This window comes from Cherax quadricarinatus, chromosome 18, assembly GCF_038502225.1.
Source record: "Cherax quadricarinatus isolate ZL_2023a chromosome 18, ASM3850222v1, whole genome shotgun sequence".
In the NCBI taxonomy this organism is placed as follows: domain Eukaryota; kingdom Metazoa; phylum Arthropoda; class Malacostraca; order Decapoda; family Parastacidae; genus Cherax; species Cherax quadricarinatus.
The window spans coordinates 16,809,443-16,832,551 of record NC_091309.1 but is presented as its reverse complement, the minus strand read 5'-3'; the positions used below and the strand labels follow the sequence as shown (position 1 = coordinate 16,832,551).

General features: G+C 38.7%; 1 protein-coding gene across 22 annotated transcripts in view; it reads right to left on the bottom strand.

Moving 5' to 3' along the window:
- Nucleotides 1-23,109, bottom strand: part of LOC128689421 (ankyrin-2) — a 989,227-nt gene that overhangs the window by 228,969 nt on the left and 737,149 nt on the right. For all 22 annotated transcript variants that reach the window (XM_070086289.1, XM_070086299.1, XM_070086296.1 and 19 more), the window contains one exon: nt 17,493-17,603. In XM_070086289.1, the coding sequence (XP_069942390.1) occupies nt 17,493-17,603 (111 nt within the window). The remainder of the gene's footprint in view (nt 1-17,492; nt 17,604-23,109) is intronic.

The following is a 23,109-nucleotide window of genomic DNA, read 5'->3' as shown; positions in this document are numbered from 1 at the left end:
TGTGATGAAACAGGCCTCTTTTGGAAGAAAATGCCAAAGAGGACCTTCATTACACAAGAGGAAAAGGCAATGCCAGGACACAAGCCTATGAAAGACAGGCTGACACTAATGTTCTGTGCTAATGCTAGTGGGGATTTCAAAGTGAAGCCATTACTAGTGTACCATTCTGAAAATCCCAGAGTGTTCAGGAAAAACAATGTTATGAAGAGTAAATTGTGTGTGTTTTGGAAATCTAATAGTAAGGCATGGGTCACGAGGGAAATTTTCGTCGAGTGGTTCAATGAAGTGTTTGGCCCTAGTGTGAAGGAGTATCTCCTGGAAAAGAAATTGGATCTCAAGTGCCTGCTAGTAATGGACAATGCACCTGCTCATCCTCCAAACTTGGATGACCTAATTTTCGAGGAGTTTGGGTTCATCACAGTAAAGTTCTTGCCCCCGAATACCACTCCTCTCCTCCAACCCATGGACCAGCAGGTTATTGCAATGTTTCACAGGTGCTTGACTGTGACCACAGACACTCACTTGACCCTAAGGGAATTTTGGAGAGAACACTTCAGCATCCTCCACTACATAACCCTTATAGGTATGGCTTGGGAGGGAGTGACTACCAGGACTTTGAACTCTGCCTGGAGAAAATTGTGGCCAGATTGTGTCGACAAGAGGGATATTGAAGAATTTGAGACTGACCCTAATGGGCCTATGTCTGTTGTAAAATCAATTGTGGCACTGGGGAGTTCCATGGGGTTGGATGTGAGTTTGGAGGATGTGGAAGAATTGGTGGAAGACCACAATGAAGAGCTCACCACTGAGGAGCTGCAAGAGCTTCAGCAGGAAGAGCAACACATCGCAGCTCAGAATCTTGCTGCAGAGGAGGAGGAAGAGAGATGGAAGAAGGTGCCTTCTTCAGAAATTAAAGAGATTTTTACTATGTGGGGTAAGATGGAAAGCTTTATGGAGAAACATCACCCTAACAAGGTTGTTGCAAGCCAGGTTGGCAACATGTACAGTGACAAAGTCTTGGGCCATTTTAGGGAAGTGTTAAAGAGACGCCAGAAACAGAGCTCTCTCCACAGTTATTTTGTGAGACAGGACTCCAGTGACTCTCAAGGTGGTCCTAGTGGCATTAAGAAACAGAGAAGAGAAGCAACCCCAGAAAAGCAAATGGTACCTGAGGTGTTGATGGAAGGGGATTCCCCTTCCAAACTATAAACAATCCAATCTCTCTCCTCCTCCAGTCTCCCATACACTAAGAAGAATCTCCAATAAAGGTAAGTGTTATGCTGTTAATGTTTCATTCATCATTTCCCATTGTATTGTTTATGTACTACATGCATATTTCATGTTAAAAAATTTTTTGTTTTAATACTTCTGGGTGTCAGGAACGGATTAATTGTATTTACATTATTTCTTATGGGGAAAATTGATTCGTAAATCGTAAATTTCGTTTATAGTAACGGCTCCAGGAATGGATTAATTACGAACAACGAGGGACCACTGTATATATGTTCTCTTGCGTAGCGCCCCAAACGTATATATACATTTCATTTGTCATTCATTCAACATTGGCACGATATGCCTGAGTTGCCTAGACATGAGAGAATGGGTGTGTGTACTCAGTGTGTGCAATATGAAAAAAATTAGGGATGCCTGGGTGCCACATGCTCTCTTTTCCTATAAAAAAAAAACTTTTTTTCTCTCAAAATATTCGGGGTGCTGTGTGAGAGAACGTATATATACATTTGGACCGTTCAAGGGTTAAGGAACAGAGGAAATATTGTTTTAGTGCCTGGAATGTTTACAGAGTTTATTTTGGACTCTCATTTTAAATAGGAATTTTCTGAATTTTGTGTAAAAATTGGCTGTGCACTTTATAGGGTAGTTTTTTACAGGGAGGTTTCTTGTTCTCAACTGATAGAATGGAAGGCATCCTAGCAAAGTAGCAAAGAATTTGATTAAATTGAGCAACTGAACTGGCTTAAAATAGGACTCAATGAGGGCAAAATCACTGATGCATAAAATGCACCCAGACCACTAACTTTGTGCTTGTATAATTATATAAGTTTTACCTTCAGAAAAAGATTTTCTACTATATCAGATTTGTGAAAAATATGGACACAGCAGCTTTAATTTTGGGGGCTCTAACAATGATGGGGTTAAGTGACAGTTTTCCAGTATATGGCCTATTTTGCTAAGTGAATATATGGTAAATAAATAGTCATAATGCAGAAGATAATGCTTTCCCTTCTTATTTTTTTTAATGTTTATACACAACAAATTAATTACCTTATAAATTTTGTTGGTAATTTGTTGTTCATATGAACCTCAAAGGTCTTTTAACCTTTTTTTTTTTAATATGTCAGCCATTTCCCACTGAGGCAGGGTGACCCAAAAAGAAAGAAAAACCCAAAAAAGAAAGAAAAAACTTTCATCATTGTTCAATACTTTCACTATCATTCCTACATAATCACTGTCTTTGCAGAGGCACTCAGATACAACAGTTTAGATGCCCTTCCAAACAGCCAATATCCCAAACCCCGCCTTTAAAGTGCAGGCATTGTACTTCCCACCTCCAGGACTCAAGTCCGGCTAACCAGTTTCCCCGAATCCCTTCACAAAATATTACACTGTTCACACTACAAAAGCTCTTCAGGTCCCAAAAATCATTCATCTCCATTCACTATCTAACAGTGTGGGTGGGAAGATATTACCAAAATACCCGGGCATGGAATACCTCTAAAAAGAACTGGTGGGAAAAAGTCCGCTGACCACCCAGCAGTGTCCCTGTTCATTCCCCTTCGTCAACATGCCCCGGGGACCCAAAAAAAAATATCTTTATGTTAGAAAAGACCCGGCGTAAAAATTTGGGAATCTGGAGGACTAAGGGGTGGGGTGTATAAAATTTTTTGTATAGCCTGAAAGCACAAAGGGAGTCTGGGACAACCACAAAATGACACAGGCATAGATGCAATACGGATAAGTGCTGAAAAGGATGGGCATAAAATTCAGCAGAAAAAATATTTACTAGGAAAAATATTAAATGCCCCTTATGGCCGCTGTTGGAAACACTCCCTCCCAAAATCCTCCCGTCAGGGGACGGGAGCCATCTGTGCAAAAATTGGCATGAGAATGAAGTAAAAGTGGTCAGGGGGGGGCGCCCGTAACGGTTGGGGCTTTCGGGGAAAAGGGGGGAAAAAAGGCGGGCCTGAACATGGAACTTCCAGGGGTGGGAAAAGTGGGGATGCACATGACTTAAGGGTTTTTTAGTTGAAGAAAGACAAGGGGGGAAGGCGAAGAGAAAAGGGGCCAGTAAGCAGGGGGGCAAAAACAAATAAGAATGTCTACTAATAGGGCCATTCTAAAAAGGGGAAAGGTTTGCGGAGATCATGAGGCGTACATATAAGCCCCGGGCAATGGGCATCAGGCGCCCGGATAAGGGATGGAGCGTTAACTTCTGCATGAGGTTTTCCGACGGGAAGAAAAACGAAAAAGGCAAAAACGTTCCTTGGTGATGAAGGGGGTTTAAACTGAGGTAGCAGGAGTCCCGCTGAATGGTCTTTAATAAAATTTTCGATAAAAAAAAGGGGGTGGAATTTTAGGTGAAGGGGGGTTTGACAGTTTTCCCCCACGAAAGATGAGAAAAGGGGTTTTTAAAAAGGGGTTCAGCCGGCTGTGACAAGTTGCCTTCAGAGAGGGTAATGTGGGGTTTTCCGGGATAACCCACGATCAAGGGGGGCCCAGAAACTTGACTGTATCACTTTCCCGGGGACCCGGACCTTTAAATTAAAAAAGGATGATCAGAGATGACAGGCGTCGGAAAGGGGGTTTGGGGGGGTTTTTATTTGGGGAAAAATTTGGCCCCATGTGGGGGCCCAAATTGGAAAACCCACGGTCGACTGCTGCTGGAAATCTGTAAGGAGGTGACAGTCAGCGCCTGCACACCAATGGCGGGTCATCAACATGAGTTTTAAAATATTTGAGGGAAGGGCTAAAAACCCTCTTTAAAAGAAAAGGAGAAAAGTTTTGTGAGAAAAATACAGGGACATTAAAAAAGCAGACAAAAGTCGGGAAGAATTTTTAAACCCCGAACAAAATGCCTGTAGTTAAAAGTTCTTGGGAAGGATGGTAGATTGCCTCGAAGGCCAAAAGGAGTGGGGGGTTTGGGGTTATTATATAAGTTGTTTATGCCTTCTAAAGGGTTAAAAAAATGTGGCAATAACTGGTGGTTATTAGAAAAGGCATTACGAACATACGTACCCAAAAGGCAGTAAAGGGAGCCCTAGGGTTGGCCCCCTTTACGAAAGCCATATTTAGTGGAGGGTTTTGTTGTGTGTCTCAAAAATCCACACAAGGCCCCTTTTTGGGGGGTTCCATTATTTTCAAACTGCACTGGAAAGAGCAAGGGGGCGATAGGGGGGTTTTATGTCCCGGGTCCGGGTTTTTGGGGAAAAAGGGAGAACAAGGGCCCGGTTTCCCGGCTGTGGAAAAAACTCCTTGTGCCCAAATAAGATTGAAAAGGGCGAAATGGTTTAAAGGGCTGACCCAGTGTAAATTTTTAATACGAATAGGGAATGTCGTCGGGCCCAGCTCCCCGATGTCGAAAAACTGAGAGTGTTGCCCCCAGTTCTTAAATTTTAAAAAAAGGCACATTATACTGTTTTCTCTGGGAAAAAAAGCCCCAAAGGTGCTAACCCCGGGAATTTTGGGGGAAAGAAATGGGGGCATAGATGGGTCCCTGAAAATCGGACCAGATGATTCCCTTTTCATTGGCAACATCAAAAGGGGGTTTCCCCCTTTATATCAACAGGCCCCCCGGGGAACAGGGCGGTCAGGAGAAATATTTACCCCCCCATTTTTTCGTTTTTTTCCAGACTGCACTCATAGAGGAAGCAGAGGTGAGGGGGAGACATAATCTGCCAACAAATGCGTTCGCGTCCCCGGATGACACCCGGGGGTCATTTCGCTTCTTTTTAAAATCAAAGGGGTCGCTCTGGTTCTTTGTGGGCCCCCATGCAGGGCGTTTCGCGTACCCCGCGGCACAACAGGGGGCCAACCCCCTTTTAAAATTCCCCAAGTTTTTGGGGTTTGAATGGAAACTGGGGGAAAACGGAGGACGGAAAAAGGGGGTAAAAACTCATCGATGGGGGCGAAGAAGGAACCTCTTTAAAAACAGTCAGGTGAGGGAAAGGTTCCAAAATTTTCATTAAAATTCCAGCGTGGGGTGGAAGAAAGGGGGCCCAAATGAAGAAATAAAATGGTTAAATGTCCCGTCATTAAATCCGGGGGAACAGACCAAGTAAAGTCTAATTTCGGCGGAGGAAAAAGCAAACTGAGAGATCTATCAAAAGAGAGTATGAGTCCCAGGGTCAAAATGGGTGTAGTATGTATTTAAAACATGGGGGGGTGGGTGGCAAGAAAAGCCTCTAACTGAAATTCCCGGGGGAAACACAGTGAGACCCTCCCAAGGGGAAAAGGTGGGCATTAAAATCACCAAAAAGAACAGAATCGGTGGGGTAATGGGCCAAACAAAAAAGGAAAAACCGGGAAAAAGATAATGCCCCGGGGAGAGAGATATAAAAAACAGGCGTATCCCCCTATTTAAATGGAAAACGGGGCTTTTGTCTGGAAATATGAATAAATGGGGATAGTCGGAAAATCCCGTGCGGGAAGAAGGGGCACTTTTAAAGGTCCCCTGGGAAAAGGGTCTGAAGAATACAATAAAAATTATGGCCCGAGATGTGGGAAAAAACGGGGAAAAGTGTAATTTTGGTTCCTGTAAGCAAACACCCGAGGGGGAAAGGGGAGTAACATCTGAAGCTCACCCCATTTCCCCCGAGGGCGTTTTTACTGTAAAAAAAAGGGCCCTGATTTGGCCAAGTAAAGATACTTGAAATCCGGGTAAAGGTTCCCCCGGAAAAGAAGGGTTAGAAAAAGAAACACATGGGAGGGAGTGGAAAAAGTTTAAAACCCAAGGCAGTGCGCTGTGAAAAAAAGGGGGTTTCGCCCGATGGAGCAGAGGGGAGAAAGGCGGAAAAGGGGGATCAGTGTCCATTGATGGTTTTTCTCAGTATTTTAAAATTTACCTTTTTTTGAATTCAGGGGATGTCAAAAGGGTTTGGGGAAAGGTAGGGAGGATAGTAAAAATTTGGGAAATGTGGTTTAAAACCAAGGTAAAAGGGGGGTGGGAGGGAAATGGAGGCGTGGCAGGGGACCCGGGCCCCGGAACCTGGGGGGTGGGAGAAGGGGAAGAAACTTGGGGGGGCAGGGGGGGAAAAGGGCCCTTCGAGGGGGGAGGGGGAACCCCCTTTTAACTAGGGCCCGTGGGGGGGAAGAACCCCGGAAAAACAGGGGGGGAAATTTAGGGGGTGGAAGATGGGGGGAGGTTCCCCCCCTTTTTTACTTTTTTGGAAATAGAGGGGCGGTTTGGGAAAGGTGTCGTCGAGGGTTGTGGGTACTGAGGCCTTTTGAGAGAACTGGGAAAAAAGGGGATTAATTTGGGGTTGAAATAGGGGGCGTCTGAACCGAGGACAGAAAATTAGATAAGGGGGATTATGGGGAGGTAACCACAGAGGTGGGTGTGAAGATGGGATACCAGAAGTGGGGCGTTTTTGGAAAACAGGAATAAAAAGGGGGGAATCTCCCCTTTTGGGCGGAATGAGCTTATGGCATAAAGGGAAATTTTTGTCTCTTTTTATGCGGGTTTTCCCTCTTTAAAAAAAGACCACAGCGGCCCCAGTCGAAGGGTGGCCTCATGACAGTTAAAACCCCCGAGGGGGCCATTTCAAGGGGTATTAAATGGTCATCGGCACCCAAACTGGGCATTGGGGATAGATCTGCAATATTTGCTGGATGGGCCCAAAAGAAACCTTCACTGTTGTGTGTTGGGATCCTCGAACTTTTCCCTTCCCGCTATATGACGGAGGATGGGGTTCTCGGCTGTCAAAAATTCGAGCCACATTGCTAGGGTATGTCCCGCCCCCGGGGGGGAAAAACTGGTTCTATTTAAAATTGGGAGATCTTGGGTTCCCGCTGTTCTAGAATTTCGTTCCACATGTCTGGGAAAATTTTTTTGAACTATGGTATGGGGCAGAATAACGGACCCACAAGTTTAGGGAATGTTTTTCAAGGGTGACAGGGAAAAGTATCTATATGGGAAGGCGAGAGAGCTCCGAGCCTGGGTGGGATTCTTTGCCGGTAATTTATCATGGGGTGCCGCTCGACATGAAAGAAAATCTTTAAAATGGGGGGGGTGCCTTGCCAATACTATGGTCAGAAAGATGGCAGTAGAGGAAGTTGGCTTTAAAATGAAGAATTTAGTCCCCCTGTTCGGGCTGAAACTGAGCGTGGAAAAGGGAGTGGGAAAGGGCGTGTGTCGTTTCTAGAAGAAACGAGAAGGTGAAAGGGGGGAGAAATATCATCAGCAGGTTTGCCCTTGGGTTTGGCGTGGGGCCAGGATTGGTGGCGTGGAAAGTGGGATTTGAAAATTCCGCCCCCGAGGAGGGGGAAGCATAGTCAGGGAGGCGGGAAAGGGCCCCGATTCAAAGAAGTCTCGGCCTCATACCTAAGCGGGTGGGGAAAAAGCACCGGCGGGGCAGAGGCATGAAAATGTCTGAAGGGGGTCCAAAAGGGGGGATAGAAACGGTGCGGTATCAAGAAGGGGGCCGGGGGGACCAGGTTCATGGACTGGGGCTCAATTCTATGGTTAACCTCATCCTTCATAAACCCATCTGGTGACAAGTCAACTCTCAAATATCTGAAAACATTCACTTCTTCCATACTCCCTCCCTCCAATGTGATATCCAATTTTTCTTTATCTAAATCATTTGATACCCTCATCACCTTACTCTTATCTATGTTCACTTTCAACTTTCTACCTTTACACACCCTCCCAAACTCGTCCACTAACCTTTGCAACTTCTTCTTTAGAATTTCCCAAAAGCACAGTATCATCAGTAAAAATTAACTGTGTAAACTTCCATTTTGTATTTGATTCCCCATAATTTAATCCCACCCCTTTCCCCAACACCCTAGCATTTATTTCTTTTACAACCCCATCTATAAATATGTTAAACAACCATGGTGACATTACACATTCCTGTCTAAGACCTACTTTTACTGGGAAGTAATCCCCCTCTCTCCTACACATCTTAACTTGAGCCTCACTATCCTCTGCCCGAAATGCCTAGCCATGCTAGGCATTCTAGTGGTACACTCTGTAATCATTATTTAACTACATGTAAACCACACAACAACCAAATTCTGTAAATTTAACATTGTAATCTTTATAGAGAATAAACTTTGAATAAAAACTCTTTACAGCATTTAGTAACTTACTACCTATTCCATACACCTGCAACATCTGCCACATTGCTACCCTATCCACCCTATCATTTGCCTTTTCTAAATCCACAAATGCAATGAAAACTTCCCTACCTTTATCTAAATGCTATTCATATATATATTTCAATGTAAACACTTGATCTATACATCCCTTACCCATTCTAAAGCTTCCTTTTTCATCTGCAATCCTGCTCTCTGTCTTACCTCTAATTCTTTCAAAAATAGCCCTACCATACACTTTACCTGGTATACTGTGAACTTATTCCCCTATAATTTTTACAATCTCTTCTGTCTCCCTTCCCTTTATATAAAGGAACTATACATGCTCTCTGCCAATCTCTAGGTACCTTCCCCTCTTTCATACATTTACTGAAAAAAATATTAACCACTCCAACACCACATCCTCCCGTTTTTAACATTCTGTCATGATCCCATCAGTTCCAGCTGCTTTACCCCCTTTCATTCTACATAGTGCCTCATGCACCTCCCCCACATTCACGTCTTTTAGGAGTGAAGAAGAGTCATTTAATCAATATCCTTATAATTTAAATCTCCTCCCTCAATAATTAGTTCTGTCTTTTTATCAGCTTTTAATAAAAAATTTTTATGAACCCTTTGTTTTATTTATAATTTCTTTTTCTCTTTTTCATTTTTCATTTTCAACATGTTGGCCATCTCCCACCAAGGCAGGGTGACCCAATAAAGAAACACTTTCACTATCATTCAACACTTTCACCATCATTCACACATAATCACTTCTTTGCAGAGGCACTCAGATATAACAGTTCAGATGTCACACCATATAGCAAATATCCCAAACCCCAACACTCCAACAGTCTGTCAAGTCCCAAAAACCATTTGTCTTCATTCACTCCTTTCTAACACGCTCACACATGCCTGCTGTATGTCGAAGCTCCTTACACACAAAACCTCTGTCTTCTGCCCCACATTATAACACTGCATTTTAAAAACTATTTCACCCCTCTTCAACCATTGCACTACCTATACTCTCACTAGCCCACCTGTTACTATAAGTTATTTATTAACCCCTCCTGTTTTATCAAACTGTTCTCTTCATCAGCTTTTAATAAATGTTATTTATTAACCCCTTGTTTTATTTATCAAATTTTTCTATCTTCCATGTGCAGGTATTATTTAGCACTGGATTATATCTATAATAAATATAATTTTATCTCCCATAGTTTTAATATCTACTACCAAGATATTGTTAGTAATAGTATCAGACCAACTATATCAAGTTCCTTTTCAATTTAATCTCTTTGCTTACATTATATGTGAATGTGTGAATGGGTTCATATTTCTTTGGAAGTAAAATTAAGAAATGTAGGATTTTGTTTTTGTTTTGCATATGGTATAAGTGATCTACTACTTGCTAAACTTCCATGCCCCTCCCCTGTCCTGCCTTTTTTCCTGCAAAAATAGTACCCAATTTTTTGTTTATTTTCATATCTGAAATTGGTTTCCACTTTTACAACATTGCATTTATGGGAGAAAACAGTTTAGCTTACAATAACCCAATGACAATGGCTTTCAAGGACCCTCATTAGTGCCTAAGTCCAAAGGGTTGTTTATAATTAAATTTTATAGACATTTTTTTCAGTCATTTCTTCATAAAGTGCAGAAAGTTTTGGTATATGAGTATTTAGAAGTGGTGAGATTGGTTCATATTTTGCTTTTAATTCGATCAAGAAATTTGGATTATTGGGTGGATGGGGATGGAGGGATGGAAATAAGTCATTTTTCTTGTTTGCTCTAAGGGCTAGGATATCTAAGTTAAGGTTAAGGATATCCAAGTTAAGGTCAAGGATATCCAAGTTAAGGTAAAGGATATCCAAGTTAAGATCTTTGGTCCTCCTTAAACTGCAGAGAGTTAGCCTACCTTCGACAGGGAGTTTTTATAAATTATAACATGTGCAAAACTGAATACTGTATAATTTTGAAAAATGCTGCAAAAATTGTGCATTAAAGTGAGCTACTTGCCAAATAATGCAGAGTAATCACATCTTGCATATGATCAAAACATATATAGTGGAACTTTTGGTCACGACCATAATTCATTCCAAAACTCTGGTCGCTACCTGATTTGGTCATGACCGGAACCAAATTTCCCCATTGGATTATATGTAAATATGATTAATCCATTCCAGATCCCCACGAACTGTATGTAAATATTATTTTTTTTAAGATTTTTAAGCACAAAAATAGTTAATTATACTACAGAATGCAAAGTGTAATGGTAAACTAAATGTAAAAACCTTGAATAACACTAAGAAAACCTTGGATAACAGAGAAAACTAACATTGCACAAGTCCGTTCTAGACCCCTACGAACCGTTTGTTGTAAACAGTTTTTTTTTTTAAGAGTTTTAAAGGACGTCTAATGGCGGAGAAGTGAATTCCGTTATCTATCATCTGATTTTCTTCATTTTTGGTGTACGTTAAGAAGCATCTTTCCATCATACAGTGCCCAAGTTTCAATAAGATGGCCTATCAAACTGAAAAAAAAACAAAAAAATATTTACCAAAAATCATATATGGCAAGCCCTAGCTGGGTACTGGCACTGTGAGAAGCTGTTTATTCACTACCTGCTGATATAATATGGCTAATCTGAATTTATCATGGTCGAAATTACTGTAATTTATGAATAACTTACTTCCGAGATAATCGACAAAAACGAGCGAGCACCGAAAAAAAAAAAAAAAAAAAAAAAAAAAAAAAAAAAAAAAAAAAAAAAAAAAAAAAAAAAAAAAAAAAAAACGAGAAAATAAGTCACTCTGTCCGACTTTTTTGGGTTATCATAGGTTCTCTACACATATCCTGCTATGTATGATATCCTGCTATGTATGATAATCTATGTAACTTTATTTGTGTAATTATACAAAATAATGCAGAGTTTAATAGAGAATAAACCTTAAATAACAGAAAAAACATACCGCAAACAAGCAAGAAAACAAAATGAATTCAAAACCACATGAAATACAACACAAGGAGTTCACAGTGAATGAATACACATCTAACTGAGACCAACTACAAGGTAAGAGTCTTGTTAATTGTACGCAAACAACAGGAAGTGGGTAAAATTGGCGTGTGCAAAAAAATGGTGCAGAATGTGAAAATTGGTGCAGCTGTGTTTGTTCAGCACCTGATTATGTGTTCGTGACCAGATGCAAAAATTTGGCGAATTTTTTGTTTGTGACCAGAGGCTCCACTGTAATACACTATGTTTGCACATTTTTATACGTGTGTTTTCTTTACGTATAATAGCAGCCCAATGCTGTGACTTGTGAAAGTTATTAAACACTATTTTCTAGTATTAAAGCCACAAAACTTCTTTGGCTGAACACAAAACATTTGTGATTACTGTACTTATGTCACTCTCAATTATCCACAGCGCAGCATATATATACGTCTTACTCAGTTTAAGAGTTAAGATAACTTATCATTTTCACCAGAGACAATTACACCTACATATTATTGAAGGGCTCTGGTGGCCTGGTGGGTAAAGCTCTCACTTCACACGGCGAGGGTCTGGGTTCAATTCCCAGCCAAGGTAGAAACATTAAGCATGTTTCTTTACACCTGTTGTCTATGTTCACCCATCAGTAAAATGGGTACCTGAATGTTAGTTGACTGGTGTGGGTCACATCCTGGAACAAAACCGACCTAATTTGCCCAAAATGCTCAGCATAACAAGGGATTTCTGTATAGTAGTTTGTCATTGATGATAGCTAAGCCTGTATACCTTGTACATGTCCTTGTAGTAAATAAAGATATTATTATTATTATTATTATTATTATTATTATTATTATTATTATTATTATTATTATTGTTATTATTATAAAAAATGGAATGAAGGGTCTATCTAATGCAATTATGGTGCGGACTGAGTCAGAGGGTGCTGAGCTTCCTCCCTTCACTTTTCTAATGGGAAAGGGTTCTTTAGCCTAGCATCAAAATTTACCAGTTATTCAACCTACCTCCTGGCGGCTCACGCTCTATGGATAGTAGGTGCCTGAGTGATACAGATACTACACTGAAGAATGAGATACTTGTGCAACATTTGGGAATCTTTATTGAGGAAACATTTTGCCAGCCAGTGACTGGTGAAACATTTACAAAATAAAGATTCCCAGTCTCATTCTTTAACTTGTAGGTGTTCCAAACTATCTATAACAGATACTACATTCCTTGAGAATATATCACAAAAGCTCTTGAAATCTATCTTTTTTTCATTGTGGTAAAATTCTGTATGTGTGCAAAAAGATACACAGATCCCAGTAAGTCTCTAATAACTACATGCTGAGGTTTCACTAGAGAAAATAAGCACCTGAAATATGTACTATATAAACTAATCTCAACTGGTAATTATGAATGCCTCTGGTTCGAAGCATTTATCATCCGCCCTTCTACATGTTACATGCTATCTTACCTTTCAAGACACAAGGCACTATCATAATATATCTGTATCTACATCATCTAAAGTACTTGTCAATATTCAAATGTTTCTGATCATATGCATATATAAATTGCTATACAGTTAAATTTTCTTACTGCAATAAAATTATATTAAAATAATATAAGTCTGAGAGTGCCACAAAAAATGTAGCATTTCTGATGAGAACAGAAAAAAAAGAGATTAAAATATTAAAAGTAACCAGTTATAACTTAATTTTGAAATTCTTTGATATCCCATAAGGAAAAGAATTCAGGGTGCTGCTTTGTGGCAAAGTAAATTAAAGAATAAATTGCTTTAAAAAAAAAAATGAAAACTATTATGCTTAATTGCAGCCAGCCAATCTATTTCCTGTACCTTTAATTGTACTGCTCCAAGTTATTCTTCATAATTTAGTTTTTAAATGTAATTTATATAATTATTTGTATAATTATATTTCAAAGAAAGTCTATTGCAAACTTAAAATGCTGCGCAGTGTTTTTGACAGTTTTTTGATTTTCAACTACATTATTGAAATTATCAGGGCATAGCTGAATTATCAATTTACAAGTGACCTGTACTGACTAATTTTGTCTAATGCAACACTAAATGCAATGCTTTCATTTTAGTTTTTTCCAGCTTTATTTACTAAACTGTCAGACTTTCCCCAACCAAAGGTTAGTATACTAGTCAAATTTTGCTAAGCTATTGTTAAAATCTGAGTGATTTCTATGAAAGTTCATGCACTTTATTATAATTATTAAAAAATTATTAAATATCTGGATATTTACCTAGATTATTTGCAAGTAAATTTTCAAAAGAATTTGTAAATATCCTTGTGAAAATATTAACAAAATTTGACTGATAAGAGGTACATGTAACCCAGCAGCATGAGCGAGGCTCGACACAGCATGGACGAACAAGGCAGCTGGCAAACAAACAAGACAAGAAGCACACAGAGCACAGAGCATTAGGAGAAGAATAGGTGGTACAAAAGCCCAATAAAATCAGTTGAACTGTGGTTGCTACAAATGTTACTACAAGGTCCAGTGTACCCAAAATAAAATTTCTAAGTTACTGAATGTTCCTCAAAAATCCACAATCTTATTATCTAGTGTTGATGAACCCATCCAATGCTGTTTCATCGAACCTTGCTAACTGCACATTACACACATGTTCAGGCGAGTTGGTGAAAACAAACTTCATGCCACTTGCGTTAAACTAAGTTTATTGGGCATTTTTTCCAAGACTGTGGTACAAACTAGCTAACATATGTTAGTTTGTGCTGCAGTTATTAGTAAGCCAATAGTTAGCTAAGCAAAAAGAAGACAAGTTAGCTAATAAATTAACCTCATCTTCGACAATGACATAGCAGATCCACACGAACTGCACAATCCTCATCGAGCCACCAGTCAAATTTCTAAACTGTCACTCTGAGATCTTCATGATTTATAAAAAAAAAAAAGCCTCTGTTTTGCCTTACCTACTTAAGTAAAACTTATTTTTCATAAAATTAATTAAATCCTTTCATCTCATGTGACTCCAGAAAATTTGACACACAGTTACAAAACCAGGAACAGCTACATGCTAATCTTAATGAGTCCCTCAGCTGCTTGAAATTATATTAAAAGCTGTGAGGTATTTGCAACTGTCTGTGGGTACCTTCCTTACCTGCATTCACCAAATGGCAACCCCAAGCCTCTATTTTTTAAAGAATGAAACATTTTCATATACAAACATTAAAGTACACAATTCAATTGATTTGCCTATATTCCAACTGAATTTAAATTTCTTTAGTCATTGAAATATAATAGCTAATAAAATTAGAATATCACAGAAAAATATTAAAATAATTACTCAAGTTTAGAAACTTGCAGTTAAGTCAAAAAAAAAAAAAAAAAAAAAAAAAAGCAGAAATTGATAACTTACACAATGATACAGAGGAAACAAAATCACTGCAGCACAGTACATGGAAAAAGTCACAGTATCACGATAAAATTACAAGAGACTGGTGTGGTTCAACCAGTTGAAAATGATGCCAGAGAAAGAGGGTACCACAAGGCTGGTCTGTACTCTAGTATATGTGGAGCATATGGAAGATAATGACAACTTATATATAATGTAAGGCAATATTGCACATTCTATAATATTCACATCATTATTAAAGTAACAAGAGGGGACATCAATGTCTTCCACAGACTATCACCAAATTTAAACTATGATACTACAGGGAAATAGCTGGTGTTTTTTTTTTTTTTTTGTAGTTAAATTTAAGTATAAATTTTCTTCACGAAAAAGAAATGAGATTCAACTTACAAAGAATGTTATATAAATATTTTTGTGCACTGAGATCATTAAAAATTACAAATCACCTCCTACATCTTAAGCTACAATCAGATCATCATACAACATATTACTATCTACTACTGAAGACTATACAAAAAAGTCTTTTTGTGTTCTATTTTTTTAGACTGATTAATCTAGATGCACTTATCACACTTTCAATTGGAATGGGTGAACTTTGCTATACAACTGAAGGACAAAGTCTACAGTAAATACTATGGATATTAATACTGTACTACATATAAAAATAATTGTTCTCAAAAAGGCAGTAAATGGTTGTGAGGTTATCAGTAGTCAGGCCTTGGCATACTACAATAAGACTTAACTTAAGCAAAATAAATTTACTAAATAAGTATTACTGAAGTTTAATGCAAGGCCTAATTACTAGTCTCATCACATTTAGGCTCCCTACAATATGGGCTCTGGGTTGTAATAATAGATTGTGAGTAATGTTAAGAATGGTTGTGTCATAACTGTCTGTCTCAATAGTGTGAACAAATTTGTGATTCTACAGCAATAGCGTCAAATGCAACTCATGCACTTGTTTAAAGGTGCTAGAATTCATTATCTATTTACAAGCCTTTTTACAGATAATTTTCTTGAAGATCATAATATTAATGTAAGTATTAAATTAGAATACTGTATTGAACTTTTGATAATACAGTATAAATTCAAGAGTTCAACCTTTTCTACAGTGCATTAAGTTTCTAGCCTTATAGTCTCTCTGCTGCATAGAAAGACCAAAGAGATAAGTCATTCTCACACACTACAGAGCTCTAGTTACACATCATCACTGTCTTCAGTACCAGTTTGTGATCAATGGAAAAAAGCTCCATTTATATTTTCTTGTGTGAGTAGACATTTACAAGTTAAAAGATGAATATTTCATATTTATATCACAGCACAGTATCAGAGATTTTCAAATACTATACACATTATTATATTTCTTTAAGAATTATTGTCAATATTCAAGACAGTCTGCTTTTGTTAATGTTTATGATGTATGTACCAATGAAGAGAAAAAATGTAGTGGAACTAAGGACTCTGCAGAATGACAAGAACTATCATTTCTGTGAGATATTGTCAGTGGGACCAAGTGTAATACTTGTACGACTGGAAATATAACTAACCTAAATCAGAGGCTACAACCTACCAAACCTCCAAACTAATTTTTCTAACTGGCTTGTTATCTCTATTGTTTTCTTTTTCGATCTTGCATACACACACTATTAATCTGGTCACTATTTTTATTTAACTAAATCAATATACAGCATCCTGCTATAAACCTCAAAATCTATTTTTATATAGCAATTAAAATAAATTAATAAATTATGAAATCAAAAGCACACAGAAAAAATTCAAATAAAATTCAATGGAAAATATTAACTAACTTTTCTATTCCCAGAAGCAAAACCAGACTCATGCAAACCAAAATCATGCATATACCCGATTAAAATAAATTAAAATACTGCAAATAAAAAGCTTCAGTAATAATGATAAAAAAGCACATGAAATTACTTTCATTAGGCACGTCAAATGCCTAATTTCTAACCGCAATATTAAATTTTGTCGAAGTGATGAGATCGCACTGACTAGAATTTATGCTTAATGTTTAATGTCTTACAACTAGCAAATTGTACGAAGTAAAAATAATTTAAATGCAATCAATATACAATATAAAAAGAAAAGATAATTCAACACTGCCATACTGTACAGTATACTATACCAAAATAAAAAACTAACTGAAGAAGAGCATTACCAATTATATTTAATTATCTAATGTAATGTAATTTCTGAGTGTGTAGTATCCAACCCTTTAATTATGACCTTAATACACTACTTCGAGTGAACTACAAATATGGCATAAAAGTAATAAAATGCCTAAGTATTTACATAAGCTTCCTGAGTTGCAGTATAATGTCTCTAAGAAAAATTTCTTTAGTAATAACTAGATTTATATGATTGTGTTTATATGTGAAACTATTACACTTGAATTTAATTTGGCAATAGGCATAAGAAACTTCTTCAGCCAACTATCTCCTTAACCAATCAATATGCTACTCCCGATTAATATTTACCTCGATAGTATTATAACAATATTTGTAGTAGTCTAAATGATTGAAAACTAAAATTCAGAGAACATTATAAGTATATGCATAGCAATGACAAGCAACTGCAGAAATGCAAATATTTTAAAGGGAATCAAAATATGCTAACTTTGCCCTGAATTTCTTCTGAACCCTGACAATGTTAACTACTTCACCAAATAAGACTAAAACGCTTCTTCTTGGGAATATTATTGACGCTAATCTTTTTCATGGGTCCTGTGTGGTTTTTGCGTGGCTTGAAGAGGTTTACCTGGAGTCCCACTTTGATCTTCTTTGTCAGAGCTCCCTGAGGGAACACCGCCTGGACCTGAGGCACCACTGTCGATGACACCATACCTCCCTCAGGACCAATTGCATGTACCTGCAAAAAAATACATAATTTCAAATGTTTAAAAGTTACTAAAATTTTTGAAATACAACTGGAAATATTTCAATATAAGGCAATAATGTTGAAGAATAAGCTATGGCAGGAAAAGAGGGACTATAAATGTATTAATTCAAGAATTATGTGGGGTAAAATAAAGGTTGGATGTGAGAAGTGGGTTATAGTAAATGTATATGCACCTGGGGAAGAGAGAAGTATAGAGGAGAGAGAGAGATTTTGGGAAATGTTGAGTGAATGCGTGGGGAGTTTTGAACCAAGTGTGAGAGTACTTGTGGTTGGAGATTTTAATGCTAAAGTGGGAAAATATGTTGTGGAGGGAGTAGTAGGTAAATTTGGAGTGCCAGGGGTAAATGAAAATGGGGAGCCTTTAATTGAGCTATGTGTAGAAAGAGGTTTGGTAGTAAGTAATACATATTTTATGAAAAAGAGTATAAATAAATACACAAGGTATGATGTAGCACGTAATGAAAGTAGTTTGTTAGATTATGTATTGGTGGATAAAATGTTGATGGGTAGGCTCCAGGATGTACACGTTTATAAAGGGGCAACTGATATATCGGATCATTATCTAGTTGTAGCTACAGTTAGAATAAGAGGCAGATGGGATAAGAGGAAAATGGCAACAAGAAGTAAGAGGGAGGTGAAAGTGTATAAACTAAGGGAGGAGGAAGTTCGGGTGAAATATAAGCAACTATTGGCAGAAAGGTGGGCTGGTGCAGGTATAAGTAGTGGGGGGGTTGAAGAGGGTTGGAATAGTTTTAAAAATGCAGTATTAGAATGTGGGGCAGAAGTTTGTGGTTATAGGAGGGTGGGTGCAGGAGGAAAGAGGGTGATTGGTGGAATGATGAAGTAAAGGGTGTGATAAAAGAGAAAAAGGTAGCTTATGAGAGGTATTTACAAAGCAGAAGTGTTATAAGAAAAGCAGAGTATATGGAGAGTAAAAGAAAGGTAAAGAGAGTGGTGAGAGAGTGTAAAAGGAGAGCGGATGATAGAGTGGGAGAGGTACTGTCAAGAAATTTTAATGAAAATAAGAAAAAATTTTGGAGTGAGTTAAACAAGTTAAGAGAGCCTAGGGAACAAATGTATTTGTCAGTTAAAAACAGAGTAGGGGAGTTAGTAGATGGGGAGATGGAGGTTTTGGGTAGATGACGAGAATATTTTGAGGAACTTTTAAATGTCGACGAAGAAAGGGAGGGGGTAATTTCATGCACTGGCCAGGGAGGTATACCATCTTTTAGGAGTGAAGAAGAACAGGATGTGAGTGTGGGGGACGTGCGTGAGGCATTACGTAGAATGAAAGGGGGTAAAGCAGCTGGAACTGATGGATTATGGCAGAAATGTTTAAAGCAGGGGGGGACATAGCGTTGGAATGGTTGGTATTTTTGTTTAATAAATGTATGAAAGGGGGGAAGGTACCTAGGGATTGGCAGAGAGCGTGTATAGTCCCTTTATATAAAGGGAAGGGGGACAAAAGTGATTGTAAAAATTATAGAGGAATAAGTTTACTGAGTATACCAGGAAAAGTGTACGGTAGGGTTATTATTGAAAGAATTAGAGGTAAGACAGAATGTAGATTTGCGGATGAGCAATGAGGTTTTAGAGTGGGTAGTTGATGTGTAGATCAAGTGTTTACATTGAAGCATATATGTGAGTAGTATTTAGATAAAGGTAGGGAAATTTTTAATTGCATTTATGGATTTAGAAAAGGTAGTAGGTCGGTAGACAGCAACCACCCAGGGAAGTACTACCGTCCTGCCAGATGACTGTGAAACAGAAACCTGTAACTGTTTTGCATGATGGTAGGATTGCTGGTTTCTTTTTCTTTCTCATAAACACGCTAGATAACAGGGATATCTTGCTACTCCTACTTACACTTTGGTCACACTTCACAGACACGCACATGCATGTATATATACATACATCTAGGTTTTTCTCCTTTTTCTAAATAGCTCTTGTTCTTCTTTATTTCTTCTATTGTCCATGGGGAAGTGGAAAAGAATCTTTCCTCCGTAAGCCATGCTTGTCGTATGAGGCGACTAAAATGCCGGAAGCAATAGGCTAGTAACCCCTTCTCTTGTAGACATTTACTAAAAAAGAGAAGAAGAAAAACTTTATAAAACTGGGATGCTTGAATGTGCATGGATGTAGTGCGGATGACAAGAAACGGATGATTGATAATGTTATGAATGAAAAGAAGTTGGATGTCCTGGCCCTAAGCGAAACAAAGCTGAACGGGGTAGGGGAGTTTCGGTGGGGGGAAATAAATCGGATTAAATCTGGAGTATCTGAGAGAGTTAGAGCAAAGGAAGGGGTAGCAGTAATATTGAAGGATCAGTTATGGAAGGAGAAAAGAGAATATGAATGTGTAAATTCAAGAATTATGTGGATTAAAGTAAAGGTTGGACGCGAAAAGTGGGTCATAATAAGCGTGTATACACCTGGAGAAGAGAGGAATATAGAGGAGAGAGAGAGATTTTGGGAGATGTTAAGTGAATGTATAGGAGCCTTTGAACCAAGTGAGAGAGTAATTGTGGTAGGGGACCTGAATGCTAAAGTAGGAGAAACTTTTAGAGAGGGTGTGGTAGGTAAGTTTTGGGTGCCAGGTGTAAATGATAATGGGAGCCCTTTGATTGAACTTTGTATAGAAAGGGGTTTAGTTATAGGTAATACATATTTTAAGAAAAAGAGGATAAATAAGTATACAAGATATGATGTAGGGCAAAATGACAGTAGTTTGTTGGATTATGTATTGGTAGATAAAAGACTGTTGAGTAGACTTCAGGATGTACATGTTTATAGAGGGGCCACAGATATATCAGATCACTTTCTAGTTGCAGCTACACTGAGAGTAAAAGGTAGATGGGATACAAGGAGAATAGAAGCATCAGGGAAGAGAGAGGTGAAGGTTTATAAACTAAAAGAGGAGGCAGTTAGGGTAAGATATAAACAGCTATTGGAGGATAGATGGGCTAATGAGAGCATAGGCAATAGGGTCGAAGAGGTATGGGGTAGGTTTAAAAACGTAGTGTTAGAGTGTTCAGCAGAAGTTTGTGGTTACAGGAAAGTGGGTGTGGGAGGGAAGAGGAGCAATTGGTGGAATGATGATGTAAAGAGAGTAGTAAGGGAGAAAAAGTTAGCATACGAGAAGTTTTTACAAAGTAGAAGTGATGCAAGGAGGGAAGAGTATATGGAGAAAAAGAGAGAGGTTAAGAGAGTGGTGAAGCAATGTAAAAAGAGAGCAAATGAGAGAGTGGGTGAGATGTTATCAACAAATTTTGTTGAAAATAAGAAAAAGTTTTGGAGTGAGATTAACAAGTTAAGAAAGCCTAGAGAACAAATGGATTTGTCAGTTAAAAATAGGAGAGGAGAGTTATTAAATGGAGAGTTAGAGGTATTGGGAAGATGGAGGGAATATTTTGAGGAATTGTTAAATGTTGTTGAAGATAGGGAAGCTGTGATTTCGTGTATAGGGCAAGGAGGAATAACATCTTGTAGGAGTGAGGAAGAACCAGTTGTGAGTGTGGGGGAAGTTCATGAGGCAGTAGGTAAAATTAAAAGGGGTAAAGCAGCCGGGATTGATGGGATAAAGATAGAAATGTTAAAAGCAGGTGGAGATATAGTTTTGGAGTGGTTGGTGCAATTATTTAATAAATGTATGGAAGAGGGTAAGGTACCTAGGGATTGGCAGAGAGCATGCATAGTTCCTTTGTATAAAGGCAAAGGGGACAAAAGAGAGTGCAAAAATTATAGGGGGATAAGTCTGTTGAGTATACCTGGTAAAGTGTATGGTAGAGTTATTATTGAAAGAATTAAGAGTAAGACAGAGAATAGGATAGCAGATGAACAAGGAGGCTTTAGGAAAGGTAGGGGGTGTGTGGACCAGGTGTTTACAGTGAAACATATAAGTGAACAGTATTTAGATAAAGCTAATTATTATTATAATCAGAAAAGAAGCGCCAAGCCACAAGGACTATACAGCTAGATAAAGCTAAAAAGGTCTTTGTGGCATTTATGGATTTGGAAAAGGCGTATGACAGGGTGGATAGGGGGGCAATGTGGCAGATGTTGCAGGTGTATGGTGTGGGAGGTAGGTTACTGAAAGCAGTGAAGAGTTTTTACGAGGATAGTGAGGCTCAAGTTAGAGTATGTAGGAAAGAGGGAAATTATTTCCCAGTAAAAGTAGGCCTTAGACAAGGATGTGTGATGTCACCATGGTTGTTTAATATATTTATAGATGGGGTTGTAAGAGAAGTAAATGCGAGGGTCTTGGCAAGAGGCATGGAGTTAAAAGATAAAGAATCACACATAAAGTGGGAGTTGTCACAGTTGCTCTTTGCTGATGACACTGTGCTCTTGGGAGATTCTGAAGAGAAGCTGCAGAGATTGGTGGATGAATTTGGTAGGGTGTGCAAAAGAAGAAAATTAAAAGTGAATACAGGAAAGAGTAAGGTAATGAGGATAACAAAAAGATTAGGTGATGAAAGATTGGATATCAGATTGGAGGGAGAGTATGGAGGAGGTGAATGTATTCAGATATTTGGGAGTGGACGTGTCGGCGGATGGGTCTATGAAAGATGAGGTGAATCATAGAATTGATGAGAGGAAAAGGGTGAGTGGTGCACTTAGGAGTCTGTGGAGACAAAGAACTTTGTCCTTGGAGGCAAAGAGGGGAATGTATGAGAGTATAGTTTTACCAACGCTCTTATATGGGTGTGAAGCATGGGTGATGAATGTTGCAGCAAGGAGAAGGCTGGAGGCAGTGGAGATGTCATGTCTGAGCGCAATGTGTGGTGTGAATATAATGCAGAGAATTCGTAGTTTGGAAGTTAGGAGGAGGTGCGAGATTACCAAAACTGTTGTCCAGAGGGCTGAGGAAGGGTTGTTGAGGTGGTTCGGACATGTAGAGAGAATGGAGCGAAACAGAGTGACTTCAAGAGTGTATCAGTCTGTAGTGGAAGGAAGGCAGGGTAGGGGTCGGCCTAGGAAAGGTTGGAGGGAGGGGGTAAAGGAGGTTTTGTGTGCGAGGGGCTTGGACTTCCAGCAGGCATGCGTGAGCGTGTTTGATAGGAGTGAATGGAGACAAATGGTTTTTAATACTTGACGTGCTGTTGGAGTGTGAGCAAAGTAACATTTATGAAGGGATTCAGGGAAACCGGCAGGCCGGACTTGAGTCCTGGAGATGGGAAGTACAGTGCCTGCACTCCAAAGGAGGGGTGTTAATGTTGCAGTTTAAAAACTGTAGTGTAAAGCACCCTTCTGGCAAGACAGTGATGGAGTGAACGATGGTGAAAGTTTTTCTTTTTCGGGCCACCCTGCCTTGGTGGGAATCGGCCAGTGTGATAATAAAAAAAAAAATATGATAGAATGGATAGGGAAGCATTGTGGAAGATGATGCAAGTATATGGAATAGGTGGTAAGTTACTAAATGCTGTAAAGTTTTTTATGAGGATAGTGAGGCTCAGGTTAGGGGGTGCAGAAGAGA